The 21,861-nt window shown below is 46.1% G+C and overlaps 1 protein-coding gene across 2 annotated transcripts in view; it reads right to left on the bottom strand.

The window, feature by feature from the left end:
- Window positions 1-21,861, bottom strand: part of Polr3D (RNA polymerase III subunit C53) — a 79,480-nt gene that overhangs the window by 40,365 nt on the left and 17,254 nt on the right. For both annotated transcript variants that reach the window (XM_075700107.1, XM_075700115.1), the window contains exon 5: window positions 645-778. In XM_075700107.1, coding sequence (XP_075556222.1) covers window positions 645-778 — 134 coding nt within the window. The remainder of the gene's footprint in view (window positions 1-644; window positions 779-21,861) is intronic.

Below are 21,861 nucleotides of genomic sequence, written 5' to 3'. Positions count from 1 at the left end.
ATTTTACAACTGTTTGATATAGACAATAATTCAATATCTCCAAGTTTTATATATCCGGGATCGACTGTAGCAAGCTTGTACTAGCTGCAAAGCATGCCTTTGGTATTGTGGAACAAAAAAATTAGAAAGCGCCTTTTATCACATATACCAGACCACAGCACTAGAGGAGTACAATGTTACTGCTACTGTAGGTTTCACAAGTCGATTTCATAGCAATTATGCAACAGCATATTTATCCAGTTCGAATGTTTGAAATATAAACACAAGAAAAATACAGCAGAAATGGCTGAAAACGCACTTTACCACTATTCTATTCAGCTAATGGTGCATATGCACATATGCACCTGCCACTTTCCCTTTAGCTCCAGTAGTGCCCCTTGCAGTAACAACCCCTCTCTCTAATCAACCTATCTGAATCTTTGGTAAGAGATTAAGGACCAGCATAAGCATTGAAGAACTCTGGCAATGACAAGCACAAAAGCATGTTGGAACAGCTACATAGGACACACTTCCCATCCACTTACAGCATAGGCATCACATAAGCAGGGTGAAATACGCCGTGGCACTACATCCTAAATTCATGGTTCCTGGTTCATAGCAAAAATTGTTACCTCACCTCATGATATCGGTTGTGAAACACTTACATCACTCCTAAGAAGCAGTTCCAGTTTCTTTTCATCCTGAATCTTCTCTTCTGCTGTCTGGTTGCTGCTGCTGGGACCATGGTACTTGGGTCTCTCAACAGGTGTGGACTCGCATTTGTTCCATTTGACAGGCGCTGCAAAAATCCTCCAATAAGCATGACCTCTTCACTCAGTACCTCATAATTACAGCACGGTAGCAACTAGGAGCAGGTCACTGGAAGCAGCAACAGCAGTACAAGTATACAAGCTGAAGTATCCTTTTTTCAGCGGGTGCACTATGCTTTGCCTGCTGTCAGAGCATTCATTTGTGCGTCTAATTTGGGAATTGCCTATCAAACAACATAAAAGACTAATACACTGTGATTATAAAAAACTTCATTCAAAGGAATAAAGGTAAGAATGGGAAACTTTAGCTGGCCAACTTTTTTAAACTTGAACTTGCTCGAAACTATGTACTGACACATCTAGTTGTTTTTTCTTTATCGGGCGACCATGTTTCAATGCCTAAAAAATGTTATCACACAGTGCAGAATGCGCCTGCATGTATCGGACGTTTCTGGAATGTTATTGATGGTTCCATACGGTGTCTGTGACCGAACCTTGTGTAATCTGATTGCATGTGTGTACGACGCGAATAATGTAGAATTGTGTGGAAGGCACGCGGGTCCCAGCGATTACTCTGGAACATTCGACAACTGATGTGTAAAAGCTGATGTATAAAAAACTTCATTAAAAGGAATAAAGGTAACAATGGAAAACTTTAGCTGGCCAACTTTTCAAACTTGAACTTGCTCTAACAAGGTATTATTCGAACCTTGTCCCGACACCACTACACCCTCCAGGCAGACAACATATACAGCCGAACCCATTTATAACGATACCAGTTTTACCAATATATCGGTTATAACAATGAGACGCTGCTGAATCGTCAACTTTTGTGTGTTTTCTATGGTGAAATAACCAACTTACTACAATGCCCCCATGCCACATTATCGGTTATAACGATGAAGTCTGGCTGCTGGGTGTTTGCCCAAGTAAGGTAATTGAATGCAAAAATCTCGCAAAGAAAAACGAAAAAGAAAAATTAGAGCCGCTGTACCCTCCCTGCCACCCCGACAGCCACTGCGCACTCAGCCTTCTCCGCATCGCCAGCCTCAAGTCTTTCTCTCCTGTCGCCCTTCCACCCCTCCGAACACGAATGGGCTGCACCCATAGCTCTACGTCGTGCCACCCTCCGAAACATGAATGAACTGCGCCAAATGCGCTGCTCCTCGAATGCTCACTAGCCCACGCTAGCCCCTCATTCTGCGCTGTCCTGCCAACAGATTAAGTCACTTGTGCTTGTTTTCGTTGGTTGCATCGAAGTCATTATTGGCCACGTGGTCTCTCAGTCTCGTTAAACTCGCTGCCGAAACAGAAGATGGCTGATCCACCTGCTGATCATCGGCAGTACACGACATTGCCGGAGAAAAAACAGTGTACTTCTAACAGTGCTTCTAACCGATGAGGCGATCATCACAAACGTGCTTGCATCGAATGGCAACGGCAACAGTGACGGCCACAACAGGAGTGATGACATGGTAGGGCAGGCTGCCTCAACGTTGTCCCCGCAAGAGGCCCTGTAGATGACTCAGTCCCTACGGGGCTCGGTTATCGCAAGGGATTTTACGCTGCACTGCGTGAAGCACCTGGGTGCCTTGGAGAAGGATGCGGAAAAGCTTTGCGAAAAGCAAGCAATGCTGACGGACAAGGAGTTTTCTCGCGATCTTGCCCCAGCACTTCTTTTTGATTTCTGAAGCTGAGAGGCTGCTCAGGAAACCTCACATTTTTTTAAAAGGCCTTTTTTGAGGCCATCAAAGCAATTGCCTCAGCAGAGCTTGCCATGTCACTTGCCACCAGTTACCCCTCTTTGCAGTTGTTATAGCAATGCCATTCTTGAATGCCAACAGCCATGGCTTGTTACACGTGATCCGAGCGCACAGGAAACAGAGAGTTAAACAGTTAAACTATACTCGCGGACAACTTTCTGTGGCTATGAAGGGAAAGCTACGGGGGCGGTGATCCTGCACATGTGTTACTGTGCCAAGTAGTCCGCTAGCGTTAGTGCTTTTGGTTGCTCAGAACAGACGGTGAATCAACGCAGCTTCCATGTGCAACGGTTTCACATGTGCCCAGACACAGAAGGAAAAAGCAGTAAAATAAGTAAACTTTTACATTCAGTTGTGTGTTATGTCTTAGTTAACAGTTGCTAATAAGGTGTTTATTTTTCTCTTCCACAGTTTAAACTAACGCGGATGAAAACGTGGGACTCTTTTCAGAAGCGCTCTCACTTGTGCGTGCTTTGCCTCCGCAGCTTTCCTTCATAGCCACAGAAAGTTGTCCACAAGTTTTGTCAACACGATCAGCAGCCGAATGGAGAAAGGTGGTGGAAAGGGGCACTGGCTTCCCCCGTCATTATGCAGTCAACGACTGAATTTTCGGACGCCCAAATTTTCGGACATGCCTGATATTTCGGACGTCTTCGCGGCACCGCCACGAGCCCCATAGAATCAATGTATAAAGACATCTGAAGTTTCGGACGCTCGAACCCCCCGCCGTCCAATTTTCCGGATTTTTTGACGCGACGGAAGGTCCTTTGGCTCCTCGCGCAGCGGCCTTGCGCAGGAAATCGACTTGCAGCCGAAGCATATCACCGCTCTGAACCACAACTAGCCAAATCTAGCCGTCACACACCGATTTGGTCTGGCCACGCTGGCTCTGTTCATCACCGCATTTCTGCTTCCGCCTCCGGCGGAGTTTCCGGAGCGGCGCCATTTCATTTGTTTACGTAGGTACAGTGTACGAGAATACTAGTCTAGTACACTGTAACATAGGCCACGTTTTGGCTAGCGTGGTGTGTGGTTGTGCTGTTGTGTCAAGTGTGCTCTGCAACGCTAGGCCTAGGTGCTTCGACGCTCGTCTGCGAACTCCACTGTTCGCTACTTGAGGATGTCGCTTGCCTTCGATGGCCGCCACTCCGTCTTCGTCGTCCTCGCTGATGGCATCGAAGCGCGGAAAGCAGTACCGTCGGTTATTGATGGAGAAGAAAGCCGCCATTATTAAGCAAGTCGTGAGCGGCCCATCGCAGGCTGACGTGAGCAAAGAGTTCGGCATGGAGCAAGGAGTCAGGTTGTGGGGGATTCAGAAGACTCCGATGTTGAAGATGAGGAGCCAATGCCTGCGCCGCCTACAAGCGCCGAGTTGATGCGAGCACTGTTGACTCTTTCATCGGTGTACAGTGCTGACATGACCCTTGCTCAGATCGAGGTGAATATGATTGCATGCAACTGGAACGCCGTCCAAACAACAATCAACAAGTTCTTCAAGCCACTGCAGCAATAAAACCGGCTGCCCGACGATGCACATGTACAGCCTCGTCCACTCTTAGGGTGAACACGGCTCACCGTGGCCGCGCTCCGCGGGGCACCAGCGCGTCCGGCGCAGCGGCGCATCGAAGCGAAGCGGCGCAGGCGCACACGGACCTCGGGGAGGAGCTTCGTGTCGTCTGCTACAGAGCTGGAGCGCGCCGCTCCAGCTTTGCTGCAAAGTACACTTCGCTAGACCCAGGTGACTGAGCGACCGAGACGGCGTTGCGGGAAGGCGCACTTCACTAACTGGAGCATCTTCTAGCTGGTTCGGTCTACAGCTTGTGAACAGCCTGCTTAATCAATATACATTAACAGAAACAAGCTTATCACCACATAAATCACTTAGCATGTTTTTAATAAGTGATGAGGGTAAAAATACAGTCATTTTTTCGCGCTCTTTATTAGGCTGGTGCCATTTTATTTTACTCTCACAGCACTTGGTGTAGTGCATACCAAGAAACCTATTAGGCGCGCTCTTCTTCGTTGGAGTCATCATGTAATGAGCCTAGCGCGCCATTTCGTGCATGTCTTGATGCTAGAACGAATTTGTTTAATTGACCTAAAGAAGCGACCGAAAGCCGCAATAAATTCTACAGAAAGTTAGAGAGTGATTGTTCAATCATGCATCATCATGTTTGCCATCGATTTTACCATTAAGGAGGGCAATAATATTACTTCGACAGCAACTAAGAAGTGACATCCGCTACTTCGAGACTTTCTTATTGACGCGTTAATGTCGCTGGTAGGGGTGCATGGAGCGCTTTACGCGGTGTAGGAAAGGGCTCTCCCCTGCATAGCAACTGATTTGGCGGCAGTTTTACTCCCCCTTTTCATCTTTCTACATCATATAAAAAAATTCATTTTTGTTGTCACAGATTGGTTAAAATCGCCGAAGCGGTGCCGGTCCTTTGACGGCTACCTGACGTGAGAAGTCGCATTCTCATTTAGAGGAATCGTCGGTCAGTTATTTGATTACATTGATTAGGTGGAGTGAAACATGTGGCGCCGTCGTTTATTTGGTTGTTTTTTTTTTTTCTCCTTGGAGTCGGTGCACGCCGCATGCGAATGCCCTTTCTGTCCGTTTTGAATAGGTAACTGAAGTGGAAAATCTATAATCTACATGTCTGTTTTCTAGCTTAAATTACGTCTTGCCGGGTAATTAAGTCGTTACTCGCTTGTATTTCATTTGAGTACTTCCTCGGAATAGGTCATATGCATATTCTCACTAGCATATAATTGTGCGGTATGCGTCCAGAAGTGGCACATGGCCTCTGCGTTACGCCATATAGGTGGGCATCGTATAAATTTGGAGAAAAGGAGGAATTGATTTCTCTCTTTTTTTTTAGGGGTTAGGGGGGTGGCAAGGCTGAGTGGGTAAAACCCAAATATTAATACGGCACAGGAACCCTTGCCTTGAACAAGCGATGCTGTTGCCGTCGTGGGGAAGTGGCTGGTCCGTGTGTTGGACAAACGTGGCCACGATAATTAACCGGCGGTCATGAGGCCAGGCCGGTGTCGTCTGTCGACAGCATGCCGGTGGTCGACCAACGGGCTCGACATTTGTAGCCAAGCCCGGCCCAAGCCAGACTGCTATGTTCGGGCCAGTCTACTTTTTAACTGACCATGGGAGTCAGCCGGATCTACCGCCGAGCCCCCCCCCCCCCCCTTTTTTTTGTGGCTTAGGTCATGCTACTCCATTTTAGCTTAATATGGCGATGTGGTGCAGCCAACGGCTGCTCAAGTGAGTGACTGGCCGCTCACGAGTTAAAAATTCTGGGATGACTCGTCAAATCGAAAGACACCAGAGGTGTTTCCATTAAACGTATTTCTATCAACTTGCATGATGAATTGCATTTTGTTCGGTTGCCGGTTGCCATGGCACTTCGGTGATAAAAACGCTGTAACAGTGCAGGATTTTCTTTCCCCCGTGCACTTTCGGAAACTGGCCATGTCGCGGGTACCGGAAAAAGAAAGACGACGCATTGTAGATCTGTGCCTACAAAGCTATTCTGAATGCGTTATATCGTAGATGACAAAAAGGCCACTGAAAACAGTGAATCGAATAGTACAGGCTTACAAGAAGGATGGAAGAATTGCGGATGCTCCCCGTAAAGCCCGGCAAACAGTGACCACTGAAGCTGAATACATGACCATTGTTGCGGCGGCTGCTGCAAACCTGACCTTTATCGCTCTGGAAATTAAGAACAGCCTCTGGCTGGGTGACGGCTCTGACACGACTATCAAGCGTCGCCTCTATGCCCCAGCCTAATAAAGAGCGCGAAAAAATTACTGTATTTTTACCCTCATCACTTATAAAAACATGCTAAGTGATTTATGTGGTGATAAGCTTGTTTCTGTTAATGTATATTGATTAAGGAGGCTGTTCACAAGCTGAAGACCGAACCAGCTGGAAAATGCTCCAGTAAGTGAAGTGCGCCTTCCCGCAACGCCACTTCAGTCGCTCAGTCCCCTGGGTCTAGCGAAGTGTACTTTACAGCAAAGCCAGAGCGGCGCGCTCCAGCGCTGTAGCAGACGACGCGAAGCACCTCCCCGAGGTCCATGTGCGCCTGCGCCGCTTCGCTTCGATGCGCCGCCGCACCGGACGCACTGGCGCCCCGCGGAGCGCGGCCACGGTGAGCCGTGTTCACCCTAAGAGTGGACGAGCCTGTACATAATAAACCGGCAGTTGGCTGCATACAAAGTTTTTAAATGCGTTTTTTTATAGCCCTTTCACTGATGCTTTGGCAGGGTTTCAGAAACCCGGTACTTCGCCCTTTATCTCTAGATCCGAGAAAAAAAGAAAAAAAGTGCGTTTTTTGCATGCATTCATTTTTTCGGACTGCCTGAATTTTCGGACGTTTTTACGTTCCCTAGAGGGTCTGAAAAATCGGTCGTTGACTGTACTTTTCTCACAACAGCTCTGCCATCCCCCTATTTTGATTTTTTTTATAGCAACTCGGTTATACCAACAGAATTTTCATGGCACTTGAATATTGTTATAAGTGGGTTCGACTGTACCGGCATCCAAGAATTTGTACAGCTTGCAAAAAATTGTTGAAGTATTTGGCCAATGCCCACATTTAATACATGTCAAGTAATATATACACTCTACATATAGAGGAAAAGGTAGCCAAATTTTGCACAATGACACACTTTTTAGTTTCTTAGTACAGCTGACCTTCGTTAATTCGATTTTGGTTAATGAAACTTTTCACTTAATTCAAATGCACGGGAAAGTCCTGGTGAGAAACCACGCTTTGCTATGAAAGGAAAACACATTTAGGTCAAATGTGAAAGCATGTTGCTTCGTTTAGTTCAACCCCATACAGACACACTCATGCACAGTGTTTATAAAAGCTTCAAAACGCAAGAAACTCAGTAGGCGGTGCTACTGGTTCCCTAGGCAATGAAAGTGACAGCAGCAACCTGCCCTGCAGTGATGATGCCAACATGCACTATGCCCTGGGCGATTTCTCTTTCAACGATTTTGTCAGGGCTGATAAAGTCTGTGGGCCATTGACTGACGACAACATTTATAGTGATTGAAAGTACAGTGGAATCTCGATGATACGAATATCACGGGGTCACATAAAATATTCGTATTAGCCGAAATTCGTAACATCGAAACACAATTAAAACTAGCTAAATTAAAGAGTCAGAGGTGAACTCACTCAGGCCCACGTACGCAAAAAGCATTTATTTCTTGAAGAAAAAGTCTCTAATGTCCTTCTGGTGGGCGGCGCACTGGTCAAGAAACGGAGCAATCTTCCAATTCTTGCAAGCCATCCTCCTGTCAAGGAGCGACAGAAACTCTTCGAACAGCACCGCCGTCATCCATGCCACTTTGTTTGCGCGATAGACGCACGGCAAATTACTCTCGCGCTTGAAGCACCGGGGCTTTTGAAACCTGCCAACTACCGTGAGCTTAAGTTTCTCCGATCCGTCGGAGTTACAGCATAAGAGAACCGTAATGCGCTCTTTGCTTTTTTTGCCTCCTTTGCAAGCTTCGTCTTTTCAACAGAGGCTCTTCTCGGGGTTGCAAGTTAAAGAACAGACCTGCCTCATCAGCATTAAAAACATCACGAGGTTCATACTCCGCGATTAGTGACAGCAGCTTCGCTAGCCAGTCGCTGACAACTGCCTAGTCAGCTTTTTCGCTTCGCCGCAAACGCTTTTATAAACGAGACCGTACCTAGTCTTAAAACGCTGCAGCCACCCACATGAGGCATGGAATCCATCTATGTGCAGAGCAAGTGCAAACTCATCGGCTTTCTCCTGCAAAACTTTACCGTCAATATTTACACCAGCTGCGGTTACTTCTTTAAACCAAGTCAGGTGAGTCTCCTCAAGCTTCACGTGCTGAGCGGTCGTCACTTGCTTTGCGTTGACCTTGAACGAAAGCACGATTTTCATGACAGAGTCTCGCTGTGCAACTATTGTGCTCAGTGTTGACATTGCGAGGCCTAGCTCCTTAGCCAACTCCGTCCGCTTCCTCTTGGGATCCTCATCGACCTTTCGAAGAATGTCTAATTTCTCTTTAAAGAAGAGCGCTTTCCGCTTGCGAGACATCGCTCGCTGCGACTAGGCAAAAATGGCGCAAACACAAAGAATGCTGCCTGAAGCACAGCAGCCACTCCATCCGATGGCACGGAGAAAAGGAGGAAAAGTACAAAAGCAACAAAAGCGCCACCACTTCAAACTCTTCGCGCCCAACTGCGGCCTCCGTGCTGTCCGGCGCTGCGTCCGCGTCTCTCCGCACCAAAAGAGAAAAGTAGAAATCGCGTGACTGCACGCTATTCCCTTTCACGACCGTCGGTGGGGCGGCGTTTATTTGTATCAACCGACGCGGGTCGAAAATCGATTCATAACAACCGTTCTCTAGCATGTTGCAAAGTAATGGGGCTCAGCCGGGACCACAGAAAAATTCTTATCATCTGGAAATTCGTATTAGCCATGATCATATCATCGAGATTCCACTGTAGTACTGTACTGAAGTAGTCTGTCGATGATGAAAAGCTACTTCAAGCAATAAAAAAGATTTCAATCTGTTCATTTTGCTGCCATTTGTTCATCTGACCTTTTGGAGAATTTGAGTAAAACTTGAAGTCCCACTAGGGTCGAATTAATGAAAGTTGAGTATTGCTGGCTGCTAGACCTTACAGCACAAATCAACACAAAAAATGCAGGTAAAGTTTGGCTAACTTGAAAGTGACCCCTGCATTTTACATCTACAATCATTTATTTTCTTGTTGTGTGGACATCGATATGCTGCATAAACAGGCCTTTGTGCATGTTGGTGTATGTCAAGTGAGAGTGATGACTTGAAGTTCAGTGATGTGAGAACCCTACAGCATGTTAGGGAAGCAGAAATCTGAAAACGCAATAGACAGATGCTTTTGTGCTACATGAAAATAATAAAAGACCAAAGCAAGGTTGACCCTGAAGAAGGTTGAGAACCAAGCATCCAAGCAGAAGGGAAAGAGATACACTGTAATAACCTTAAATGGAAGGTAGAGTTGCCAACTATCGAGACGAAGTCATGATGAGGGTGGGTGTGGCTGGTGATGACCGGCTCTGTTTATGCCAGGAGCCGCCAGTCTACATGTCTAACAATGGTGCATAAATTTTTTGTCCTGCCATGTAATGATTTATAACAAGAAAGGTGCAGTAGCTGCCCGTCTAATATGGCTCCCAATACAGATAGAGGCAATGTGAATGGTTAGTGCCTACAACAGAACTTGAACAAACAACGAAAACAGAACCCCAATTACGTTTCTAAGAACACAACAGGAGACAAAAGGGAAGAATGTGGAATTGAGCTGCCAGGCATTCCAAAAAGAAAATCTAGTTTATTGATCATCATTTGGTAGAAATAAAAGCAAAAGCTGGAATATTTGGCAGTCCTAACTGGGTGAAGTCGAGACTCGGGCTGGTTGGAAACCCAAACTGAATGGCCGGCTATAGGCTGCCTTGCATGACTTAGTTACTTTCAGGTGGCCCCCTTGCTTCATAACACAGAGCTGCTGGTTCGCAGTTCACAACTAGAAATCACCGAGCTTAAAATCACAAGGCCAATCTGCTCAAGTAACACTTATCGGTGCATTGTGCACTACCACTCTACACTGCAAGCGTCCACCTTCACTGGACCCTGTCTCCAATGCCACAAATACTTATTATGGGTGCAGTGCAAATATTTAATTTCATTATCCTTTGTGTTCTGAGCACAAAGAACTTGACCAATGCACTTGCAAGCAGAGACCCTAGAAAGAAGACCAAGAACTTGTGTAGCACCTCTACTTTCAAGGAACCTTTCAAGCATTAAGGAACCAGCATGCGTACACACTGAGTATTTATATCACAGTAACACCTTTAAATGCTCTTTCTTCCCGCTAGTAACACGAGAATGGAAATGCCTGTACGCATCCATTACTAACGCTGACTCATCTCCAAATTTTTTTTCACAACTAGACAACGTGTTTTAGACACTAGTGATGTGGCCATTCTGCCGGTTCTAAACAGTAGACATCATATTATGATCATGTCTTTCACTTAAACCTGTACATGCTCTTTGAAAATTGTTTGTACTAATTTGTTTTTCACCTTTTATTACTGAAGAATTGCTTTGCCAATTATTGTCTTTGCAGAGCTGCTGCGAACAATGATACTATAGCTGTCAAAACCTGACGAATGCATTGCCCACCTGCTCAGGTTTCAACCAGAGACTGGCAGTATTCCAAATAAATAAAATAGACAACATATTATAATGACCTCTTCCTATTCACACTATTTCAGGTCTATTGGTTTATCATTCGTCATATTTACTTCTCATTTATCTTTGTCCCTCCACCTTCAACTCCTACTGCTACCATTTCATACCACTTCTTTGTGGTGTGTCATTACACAGCATCATGGGCACAGCAGTGACTACTGCAAGAACGCTAAGACGGGTCACTCCATGCTAAATCAACCAGCATTCTTTAGACCGTCACAGATATACAGTCGAAACCCATGATAACGAAATCCCAAGGCAATGAAATTCTCGCTGCAAGAAAATATTTTTGGATCCCCGGCAAACACCCATATGATCAATGCATTTCGTATCTCACAACAATGAAACTTTTTTTTTTACAGCAATCCCTTATTAATTAAATTTTCTGAAAGGACAAACCGGAAATAATCAGCGCCGCCCTCTTTTTTGTTCATTTTACAGATGTTAGCCAGCCTAGATACCCCCCTCCACCCCTACGAGACCACGCATATGGCTCATCCATACAGGTCCATCAGGTAATCAACTTCACTGTAAAAAAAAAAAAGAGAAGAAAAAGCTGCAGTGGAGCTATTATTCGAGAAGTTGCACTACAGTGAACTAGAAAGGGGAAGTGCAGCGCGTGCAGACAGCAATGCATAGTGGCACTTGACGCCGCCGGTCGCAGAGGCAGCGGCGGTGCTGCAATCGCTCACTCTTTCATGCGGTGCCTGTTGTATGGCTCAAAAGCACTTGTTAGGTGGTGCGTCACCCGCTGCTTTTAAATTCGTGAACATTTCAGCTTGCGTCAACAGCAACAAGGCCGGCTGATTTAGTTAGACATTCGTTTGCGCAGATTTTATTTTCCAGGGCGTCGCTTAAAGTGCTGTTGAAAGGTGTATCAAGGAGAGAACAATTGTACAATGTAACATTGTTGTTACAGGGACTAGGATTTTCTGAAGCAAAGCAAGCAGCAGGACTTTTGTAATGCAATTCATTTGTTCTTGTGACCATTGCCATAGCAATTAATGCTGCCATTGCATTAGTGTGGAAAACTATTTCAGATATCAATGTTCTACACCCTACCAGCTCTTGTGTGTCTCCCCATTCTCTGTGATGCCTGAATAGCGAGCCTTTCGTTACCGATTACATAGACCATGAGCTTGTGCCCCCTTTAGTGAAATGCTGTAGCTCCCCAGTGACAACAATGGCGTCCTATGGACATGCACACTGCCAGGACAACGATAGCCTAGGGATGCGTCAGATGCGTCCTGGGAACGTCCCTCACATGGCTGTCTGGCTGCATTTTCCATGTCCTGCAGACATCCGCAACATGTCCACAAGAGACACTATGTAGGCATGCCGCACACATTTTACGGACATATGCCAGGGCCTTTTGCATAATGTTTGCCATAATGTAAATTACGGTCCCAGCACATGCTGTGTGATAGATGCAATGGGCAAAGTTCCCACGCATCATGAACAAATACACTGTATGCACATGTTACGCACACACATATATATGCGGAAGTGCAGCCTATTTCTCATTCTTTTAGGCCTTTCACCAAGTGGATGGAACTGCCTTATTGAGCTAAGTAAAGTTGTCAAAGTAAATTGCGTCAGAGAATTCGCAGTATAGTTAAACCTGGATGTAACAAACCTCTATGTGATGAATTCCAGGATTTAACAAAAATTTTTCATTCCCCAACACCACCCCCAAATAAGCCTATGTATTTCCGAACTCCATGTAACAAAGGCGTTTTGGCAATTGACCTTGTTGCGACGAATTTTCGACGCTTATAACTTATTATCGTGAGCAGTAGCTCTACCAAAAATTCGGGTGAACAATGCGTAGTTTCTGTAATTGATAAATACGGCAAGCGGCCGATCACGAGATGAACTCATCCGATCACAGCGAACCAGAGCAATCGATCCAGTGTGCTGCGATGATGATGATGATGAACACCGCTAGCTCTCCTAGCACCACTCTGTGACAAGCGGATCAACCTCTGCATTTTTCGCTTATGCATCGTGGCACCAGGTGTCACTACCTTGTCTGCCTGTTTTAGTTTTTTTAGGCTAAAGGCTGCCCCACATTCAACATTTTCCTGGCATTTTCTGGCATTTTGTCACCTGGCGTCGACGCTGAGGGTGGCACGCTCAAGAGAGGCCAGATCTCACCGTCACCGCTGCAAGTGGCTTGATGAGCGCAGCCCAATCAGCACTGGTCTGCGTGCCACTCATGTGGCTGGACGCTCTCTCTGGTGCCAGTCATGTGACGACGCTGAGAGACGCAACGTCAGAAAATGCCGGTAAGAACGTTGAATGTGGGGCGGCCTTTATGCATGTTGGCATGGCACGGTGGCAGGTATGTGAATGTGAGAGCGGACTTGACGCAAGTGTTAACTTCAGCAGTCTAGCACACATTTCTCATGGTGTTTGTTCGCTTCAAAAATGAGTCAGCGAGGAAGTGGAAAGTTTTGTCTTTCGAGAACAAGCTTTCAATTGCGAATGTGGTTGCCGAGGCCGAGAATAAGAAGGGTGTTGCTGCCTGGTTCAACATCCCGGCCAGCACTCTGTCGAATGTCTTGAATGCAAAAGAAAGCATTCGCAGTGCAGCGGAGTCAGGCACAAGCTTGAAGAGAAAAAGGATGTAGTTGTCGACTTACGCCAATGTGGACAAAGCTGTGTTTACGTCGTTTTTGGACACATGGGCACACTTTGCCATAAGTGGCGTGATCTTGCGGCTGAAAATGAAGGATTTCGCGTGCATCCTGGGCAACGAGGACTTCAAAGCTAGCAGCGGCTGGTTGCAAGGATTTAAATGCGTCAGGAAAATCATTAGCGGCGAGTCTGCCTCTGCCAACAGTGATGCTTCTGCATTGTGGATTGCTGAAAAGCTGCCTGGCGTTTTCAGCAGCTACGAGACGGCCGCCGTTTACAACGCTGATGAGATGGTTCTGTTTTATGAGATGCTGCCAAATCGCACGTTGGTGCTTAAAAGTTGCAAGCCGAGCAAACTCCGTGTGATGGTTTTCCTTTGCGCCAACAGCGATGGCAGTGACAAAAGAATCCTATTAGTTATTGAGAAAATTGCCCAGCCCAGGTGCTTCAAGGGAACGAAGCGAATGCCAGTTAAATATGTGACTAATTCTAAAGTGTGGATGTCACGGTCAATCTTTTCCGACTGGTTGAAAGAGTTCAACGAAGACATCAAGCGACGAGGCCGCCAAATATGCTTACTGCTCGACAATTGCTCCGTACACCACATCAATGACCTTCAGCTGTCAAACATCGAGTTGGTATGCTTTTCTCCCACTCACACGTCCCTGATACAGCCATTGGACAAAGGAATCAATAGCTTCAAATGCTGCTACTGCCGTCAGGTGATAAGATCTTTCTGGACATCAGTTTTGAACGGCAGACGAAGATAAATATATATAGTCGAACCTACTTATAAACCGGTTTTAACAATATATTGGTTGTAACAATGAGAAGCTGCTGCCCCATTAACTTTTGTATGTTTTGCATGGTGAAATAACCCGCTTACTACAATGCCCCGATGCCACATTATCGCTTATAACGATGAAGTCGGGCTCCTCGGCGTCCAAGCCAAAAGGTCGTGAAATGCGAAATCCTTGAAAATAAAAAAAAATTAAAAATAAATTTGAGCAGCTGCACGATGGCCCACTGCTCGAATGGTCACCATGCACTCATTTTCCAGCCTTCTCCACGTGCCTCTCTCCTGTCACCCTTCCACTGCTCCGAACACAAATGAGCTGCGCCCATATCTCTACGCTTCACCACCCTTCGAAACACGAATGGACCGCACCAACTGCGCTGCTCGCATCTTGCTCGCTGGCTCCTCATTCAGCGTAGTTCTGCAAACAGCGTAATCGCCCGTGTTTGTTTTTCTTGGTTGCGTCAAAATCGTTCCTGGCCGCGTGGTTTCTCAGCCTCTTTTGACTCGCCGCCGAAGTAAAAGATGACCGACCCGCCCGCTGATAATCGGCAATGCACGACGTTGCCGGTGAAAAGAAAGCGCACGGCTATAGATTTGGAAACTAAGTGCTTCTAACTGATGAGGCGATCGTTGAGAACGTGCTTGCATCAGATAGTGACGGCGACGACGGCAGCGATGACACGGTAGGGCAGGCTGCCTTAACGTTGTCCTCACAGGAGGCCCGCCAGATGATTCAGTCCCTACGGGGCTTCGTTTTCGCTGGGAACCTTCCACTGCACTACGTGGAGCACCTCAATACCTTGTAGAAGGATGTCGGCAAGGCTGATGGACATAGGGTTTTCTCGTGCAATGCAGTACGATGTACGTGGCGAGACACTTGTGGCGATCTCGCCTCAGCATTTCTTCTGGATTCCTCAAGCTGACAGGCTGCTGCGGCAAGCTCCTCACATTTTTAAAAGGCCCCTTTTGGGCCCACCAAAGCGCTGCCTCGGCGGTGCTATATCGCTTGCCACCCATGAACCCTCTTTACAGTTATAGCAGTGCCATTCTTTAAGGTCGACAGCCGCAACTTGTTACATGTAATCGGAGCGCCCAGGAAGCAGTTAAACGTGTGGGCACAAAGCAGCCGGATGGAGAAAGGTGGTGGGGAGGGGCACTGGCCTCCCTGCCACTATAGTTAGCTAAGATCAGCTCTGCCATCCCCCCATTTTGATTTTTTTCATGCAACCCGGTTTTAACAATTATCAGTTATAACAATGAAATTTTCATGACATTTGAATATTGTTATAAGTGGGTGCGACTGTATCAAGCGATCAAGATGCTTGCTATGTCACTGCAGGAAGTTGGAACCCAGACAGATTCAAATTGCTTCACCTAAGCCCAAATAAAGGTCGTTCAAGGTGGAACATGCGACAATGAAGAGGAGCCTGAAAATGCACCTGATGTCACCGAAGCGTGAGATGTGCTACGTGCAAATGGTGGAGTGCTCAACGACATTGAACTTGGCGCATTTTTGTATGCTGACAATGGCGCCAAAGAAATGCCAGATGCGGCGCTTGTTGAAATCATGCAAGATCGTGGTGATGAGGAAGGTGCATCAGAGGCAGATCTGCTGTTTGCCGTGCCTGCCACGAGAGAGGTGATGGCAAGCAGGATGATGAAGCCGCATTGCATGATTTAATTTCTTTGGAGCATCGCTTGATGTCATCAATCAAGCAGAAGAAAGAAGCTAAAATCAAGCAGTTCTTTCTTTCTCCTGAATAAATGTTTGAGAGGTGAGCTCACCTGAACTGAAATCCATCTCGTTTCGGTTTTGTTTTTGCATGATACTTCCTGGTTTTCATGTGAAACTGCATGTCATGAAAACATGTATATAACAAAACATTGTGGACATTCTTCAATTTTGTTATATTTCCACGTAAGCACGAGCTGCAGACGTGATAGCATCGGACTGTAATTTGAACATGCAAGAAAACATAATTATGTTATGAGGAAACTCATGAGACATAGCTTGAATTGGAGGACAAATATTCATGTGTATGTAAAAAATGGTCCGTGTGGGATAACCTTGGGATGTTCATGGTAGAATATCTGGATTAGGTTCATACGGGATATCTTTGGGACATTCATAATAGGATATCCAAAACTGACTTCCAGAAGAAGTCCTATTTGTATCCGAAATGGTGCATGGACATTGGTGTGTGATTTGGATGTCCTATGGAAGAAGTGTTTTCACTGGGTCGTTAAACTGCTCGCCAAAGCATGGTCACCATAAATACAACAATTGGCTGCTTTGCCATTTCAGTGAATCTGCCATTTGGCTTCCGGCATCATTGTTACGCTGGTCTTCTGCTCATTCGTGTTTACTTTGCGGGCGCAACATGATTTCTACAGCTTAATTTCGGTGACTTTTTCAGAATAAATGGCTTCTGAGGGTGGGGGACATACTTCTTCAATCCGTGCATGCATATTTTTTCTGCTGCTTTTCAATTCATGAGCATTTCTGTTTCCACCCAAGGCGTCACCTATAATGTGCTGTTGAAAAGTGTGTCAAGGAGAGAACGAGCGTGCAATGTAACAGCTTAATTTACACTTACTATCGAAGCTGCAGGCACCAGCTATGTATAATTCCCTTCACGCGGTCACTCGATTGCGATTATGTACGATCCAAATCTGCTCACTCAAGTTCATATAGACTGTCGATCGTGTGCGCCCTCAAGCTAGCTAAGCTAAACAAACTCAATTCTTATTGCCGAACGTATAGGAGTGATCATTTTCTATAGTTTTGAAAACGTTCATCCAGATGGGACTGAATTATGATTGAAATTGCCAGTGTTCTCGACAGCGTGGCTAGGTTCCAGCGACAAGGACAGACGTGCTATAGTAACTTCAGAAACCACTTTCGCAACAGCGGCAAAAAACAATACGCATCTAATTTTCTGATCATATGCCAAGAATAGCCCCTTCAGTCATGAGGTACACAATTGTGGATGAGAGTTGTTTTTGTCATTTTTGTCCAATGGTTGCAAGTAATAGACAACGAACATGAAGCTTTGAGTAAATTAAGCATTCTGTTTTCCTAAAGTACACCTATTTCACTTCTGAGGGAAAGTTATCACTATATTGACAACTGCTTTAGTGAAGACACTACCGAGTTTGATGGGACGTTTGAAGTAGAGTGCTCCGGTAAAGTATAAGGTGGCCATTTCAAAATGGCCACTTCATGCGTGCTTCGAGCCTAGCTGCCATAGCTTCCTCCATGTGCTGTAGTACGTGTGCTCAGGCAATGCCTCCTTTAGCTTAGGTTAATGCATCGTCCGTCTTCCCGTTTTCTGCATTTGCTCTATCAGCACAGAAGTGCCGACTGCAAAGATATGCTGAGTTCAACAGAACGCCACAATTAAAAGGAAAGCGATCATACGTGCGGAGACAAACAGAAATCAGGCTGCCATCACAGGCGTTCGTAGTTCCCGAAACTTGCGTGCAGGACTGGCACAAACAGGAGAGGCGTTCTACATTGGCGGCTGCTACATACGGTGTGGCAGCGCGGCCCCTATATTGAAAACGATCTGCGATGGAGACAGAGTCTACACATCTAGGCGCACCGCGCTGTGTTCTCATCGCTTAGTTCGCGTTGAAGTGAGAGGCCACACAAAGGTCAATTCGCTTGCTCCCGCTACCGCACTTCCTCACTCCGGCGTTTTGATAAAGAGTTTCGCGGTCATTGAGCGAGACATGTACATGTTTGCTTATGCGCGCATGACACTATGCTTATTAATTTAGTTAGTAAGCAAATGTTTAAAAGTTTATATGGCCGATAAAACTACTATCCTTGCTTTTCGTATATGTTTACTAATTTGCTATCGTAACCGATGCTTCGCCTTTCAAGCGAAACTGCCGACTTCTTTTATTTCTCACAACTTCAGTGCATTGGGAGTAAATCTTTGTTTTTTCCATATGAGAGAAAGCTTTATTTATGTATGAAAGAATGAGGTGCACGGTACTGTAAAGCACTTTTTTTTTTATCCTGGCAAATGATTTTTTTTTTTTACGGGGGGTCACGGAAAGTGGGTGCACGTTAGAATCGAGGGCACGTTAGAATCAGGTAAATATGGTAATCGGCAGAAGCAAGAAGCCTTGCTGCTTCACAGGGAATCATAGGCTGCCCATACAATACACTGCTAACCTGAAGTCATGAAAGACCCGGGGCATATTTGGTGGCTGGCTCGAGGCCTTCGATGCCGACATGCGGAAGGCAGGCAGGTTGGTCTGCCTTTTTTTTTGATAATTGCAGCACCTATCATGTTGATGACATGGAGCTCGGAAATATGTGCTTAGCTTTTTTTCCTACCAAAATGCACTTCCATGCTGCAGCCGCTAGATCAAGGTGTCATTCGCAGCGTCAAGTGCACCTACAAAGGGAGGCTGATTCAACTGCTCCATCTCAGGCATGCCATCAATGTGGACATGTACCTGGCGTTTGAGATGCTGGCCGCTGCATAGGTTGCGATGTGTCCAGCTGTGATAGCAAATTGTTTTAAACACGCCGGCTTCATTGCCACTCAGCAGGCATCAGGCACTGGACGTAGATTTGCCTGAGCGCCCTGGTGCCTGAAGCTCAAAGAATGTCATAAGATGATGGCAATAGAAAACACCTTCATAACTAGAACTAAAAGCCTACATAAGCATGACCAAAGTCTTCTGGTGTTGCATGTTACTGTTGTTCAACAGCCTGAACATGCTTGGCTATAAAATTCATATGTGCCCAGTTAGTCTGATGTGCTCCGATGTGGTTGAAGTCCACTTTTCGCATTCTTGGAAAGCAGAAAAAAATTTGTCGAGGCTGCAGCGCCTGATGTCGCTTGTCTTTGTAATGATGAAAAAGAAAGCCAGTCACAGTTTGTTGCATAGTTTCTCGGGCTCATTTTATTAAAGGGGTGGAGACATCAAAATTTTCGTTCATGCGTTTGTTGATTCAAATGTTGCGTCATGCTTCAGGGAGCACGATACACACAGCGGGATTCATATATATCCAATAAATAATTTAATAATAGCATTATTATACCGAGCGATTTCGGTTTCGGTTTCTGGGCTCCAGGGGATGCTATGACGTCACAGAGGAGGAAACGCAATATGGCTTGGTCACGTGGGCCACAAAAAATAGTAACGTAAAACGATGCTGCGTCATCTGCTCGCTCGTATGCGTGCTCTCCCAGCAGAGGTAAACAAATGGCGATTCGAAGTGCATGTAGCGATTATTATAATTATTGCGAAGAGCGACAGCAACAGTAAGAAAATATTGCGGCTTATGAGAGTCGGTGATTCATTCCGAAGCGCTGTAAGCTTTAGCTTTGAAGTGAACCGGAAAAGGCCTAGCGACGATATCGGCGGCGCCCAACGATTAGAGGGGGCGAGGCTGCCGTCGGTGCCAGAGTGACCACTCCTCGGTCGCTGATTGGCCGCTTCGTCGTACAGCTGCCGCACAAATGGGTCCCGGGCCCGTCCTCTCTACGGCAAGGAAATCTCGCCGTTCGCGAGCAAAACCTTTGTCGCACGGGGGCCCGCGTGCCGGTTACGTGGACGGGCCCTCACATTGAGAAAGGCCAAGTGAACGAGAGACCGCTCCGAGCTGCCGAACTATGCGACTATGCGAGGAGAGAAGCGGACAACACGAACGCCGCATATCCTGGTCCCTTTCGGAGTCAAGTGTTACACGCAGTTTGCCGTTCGCGGGCCGCCGTGCGGCGTTCGTGTTGTCCGCTTCTCTCCTCTTGTGTCCGTGTCTGCACACCTTATCCCTTCTTTGCATTAAGAAAGGATTTCTATATGCCTGTAGCTCGGTCATAGTGGAGGCTATGCTCGGTCGCTCGGCTCAGCAGGCTCCGTAATCGGCATTTCATCGCTACTCATCATACGTCACATTTTTTTGCTAGTGTGCTATGACGTCAATATTTTCGTTCCTCCTCTCTGATCTCATAACTGCCGCACTAGCGATGGGTCTCGACCATGGAGTTTTTAATGACTTTTTGGAGCTGAATTAAAATTATTTTGAAATGTTTGCAGTGTCCAATACCGCGTTCTGGGTGTGCTTGCATACGGAAGCAGCCTACAACATGCTTTTTATAGCCTCAAAATTTGGTGTCCCAACCCCTTTAACAATCTCTCCTTGCTAGATGGCAAGGCTTCATATATTTGTGCTGTCTGCGTGATCCACATACGAACATTTCAAAAAAAAAAAAATGTTCGTACGTAAAAACAAGATTTTCACATTTAAAATAGCGGTTACATGCAAGGCACCTTATCTCTCACAAAACACTTCGGCATGCGCGTATGGAGTGCAATTTGTATAAATGTGTGACCTTACAAATTTTCTGCAAATATTTCATACAACACATGTACTGTATGATGTGCATTATAAGTGCACCATGTTACCTAACAGCAACACATCTATTCTAGATTATAGAGTCAGAACTCATAATAAAATTTGTTACAACAAACTAATGAATACTATAATGAAATAATTATAGCTCACCCATTATATTCCCACAGAAACCATGGATATAAAATCTCATTTAAATGAAGCAATAATTTCCTCTAAATGGATATACTATACGAGCGGACAACTTTCTATGGCTATGAGGGGTGTATCGGACACGTGTACTGATTATAACAGCGCGGATGCGCATCGGTGATGCGCAGTGTGTACAGCGCGCTGCATTCATGTCTTTATAAGCCACGCTCTCAATAAACCTTCTTTCTTTCCTGCACTGACCATGCTGCTGTAAGCGTCGTCTCCCTTGGCACGTTACATGGTGTCAGAAGTTGCTCCGCTGCCTGTCGACGCCGGAGGGGAATCATACCCGCGAAGAACACATGGACCTGCTGAAGGCACCACAGCCATTGCGGCTGACGAGTAACGTCACGGAAAACTGGAAGCGTTTCAAGCAGAAATGTGAGTTATTTCTGCAGGCAGCGGCGGCAAAGGACCGGCCGAAAACGGAAGCATCGAAGGCAGCCCTCCTGCTGAGCATGGCAGATGATGACGCGCTGGATGTCTTCAACAACTTCCAGTTCGCGCGGGATGAAGACAAGACCGACTACAGTACAGTGGTGAGAAAGTTTGATGTCTATTGTGCCGAAGTGAGCAATGAAGTGCACGAGAGATATGTATTCCGTTCTTCAAGAAAGCAAGCGGAGGGTGAACCATTTGAAAAATTTGTTCGTGACCTGAAAAAACAAGCAGCGCAGTGTAATTTTGGCGTTTTGCAAGAATCCATGATAAGCGACCAGATCGTATTTGGTACGCACGATCCTAGACTACGGGAGAAAATGCTTCGTGACAGCCAACTGACTTTGCAAAAAGCAGAGCAAATGTATAAAGCAGCGGAGACGGCAGCACAGCGAAACGAAGTATGGCGTAGCGGGGACGACAGAGTCGATGCCGTATCGAGGCGCACGGCGCCACCCTCAAAAGAGCGGAAGCAAGGAAAAGAACAATTTCACTGTCGTAAGTGCAACCGCTGGCATAAACCGAAGCAATGCCTAGCATTTGGAAAGAGGTGTCGTTTGTGCCACAAGCTGAACCACTTGGCAAGTAGTTGC

Source organism: Dermacentor variabilis, chromosome 1, assembly GCF_050947875.1.
Source record: "Dermacentor variabilis isolate Ectoservices chromosome 1, ASM5094787v1, whole genome shotgun sequence".
Taxonomy (NCBI): Eukaryota; Metazoa; Arthropoda; class Arachnida; order Ixodida; family Ixodidae; genus Dermacentor; species Dermacentor variabilis.
The sequence above is the reverse complement of the archived record's forward strand: the minus strand, read 5'-3'. Positions and strand labels throughout refer to the sequence as shown.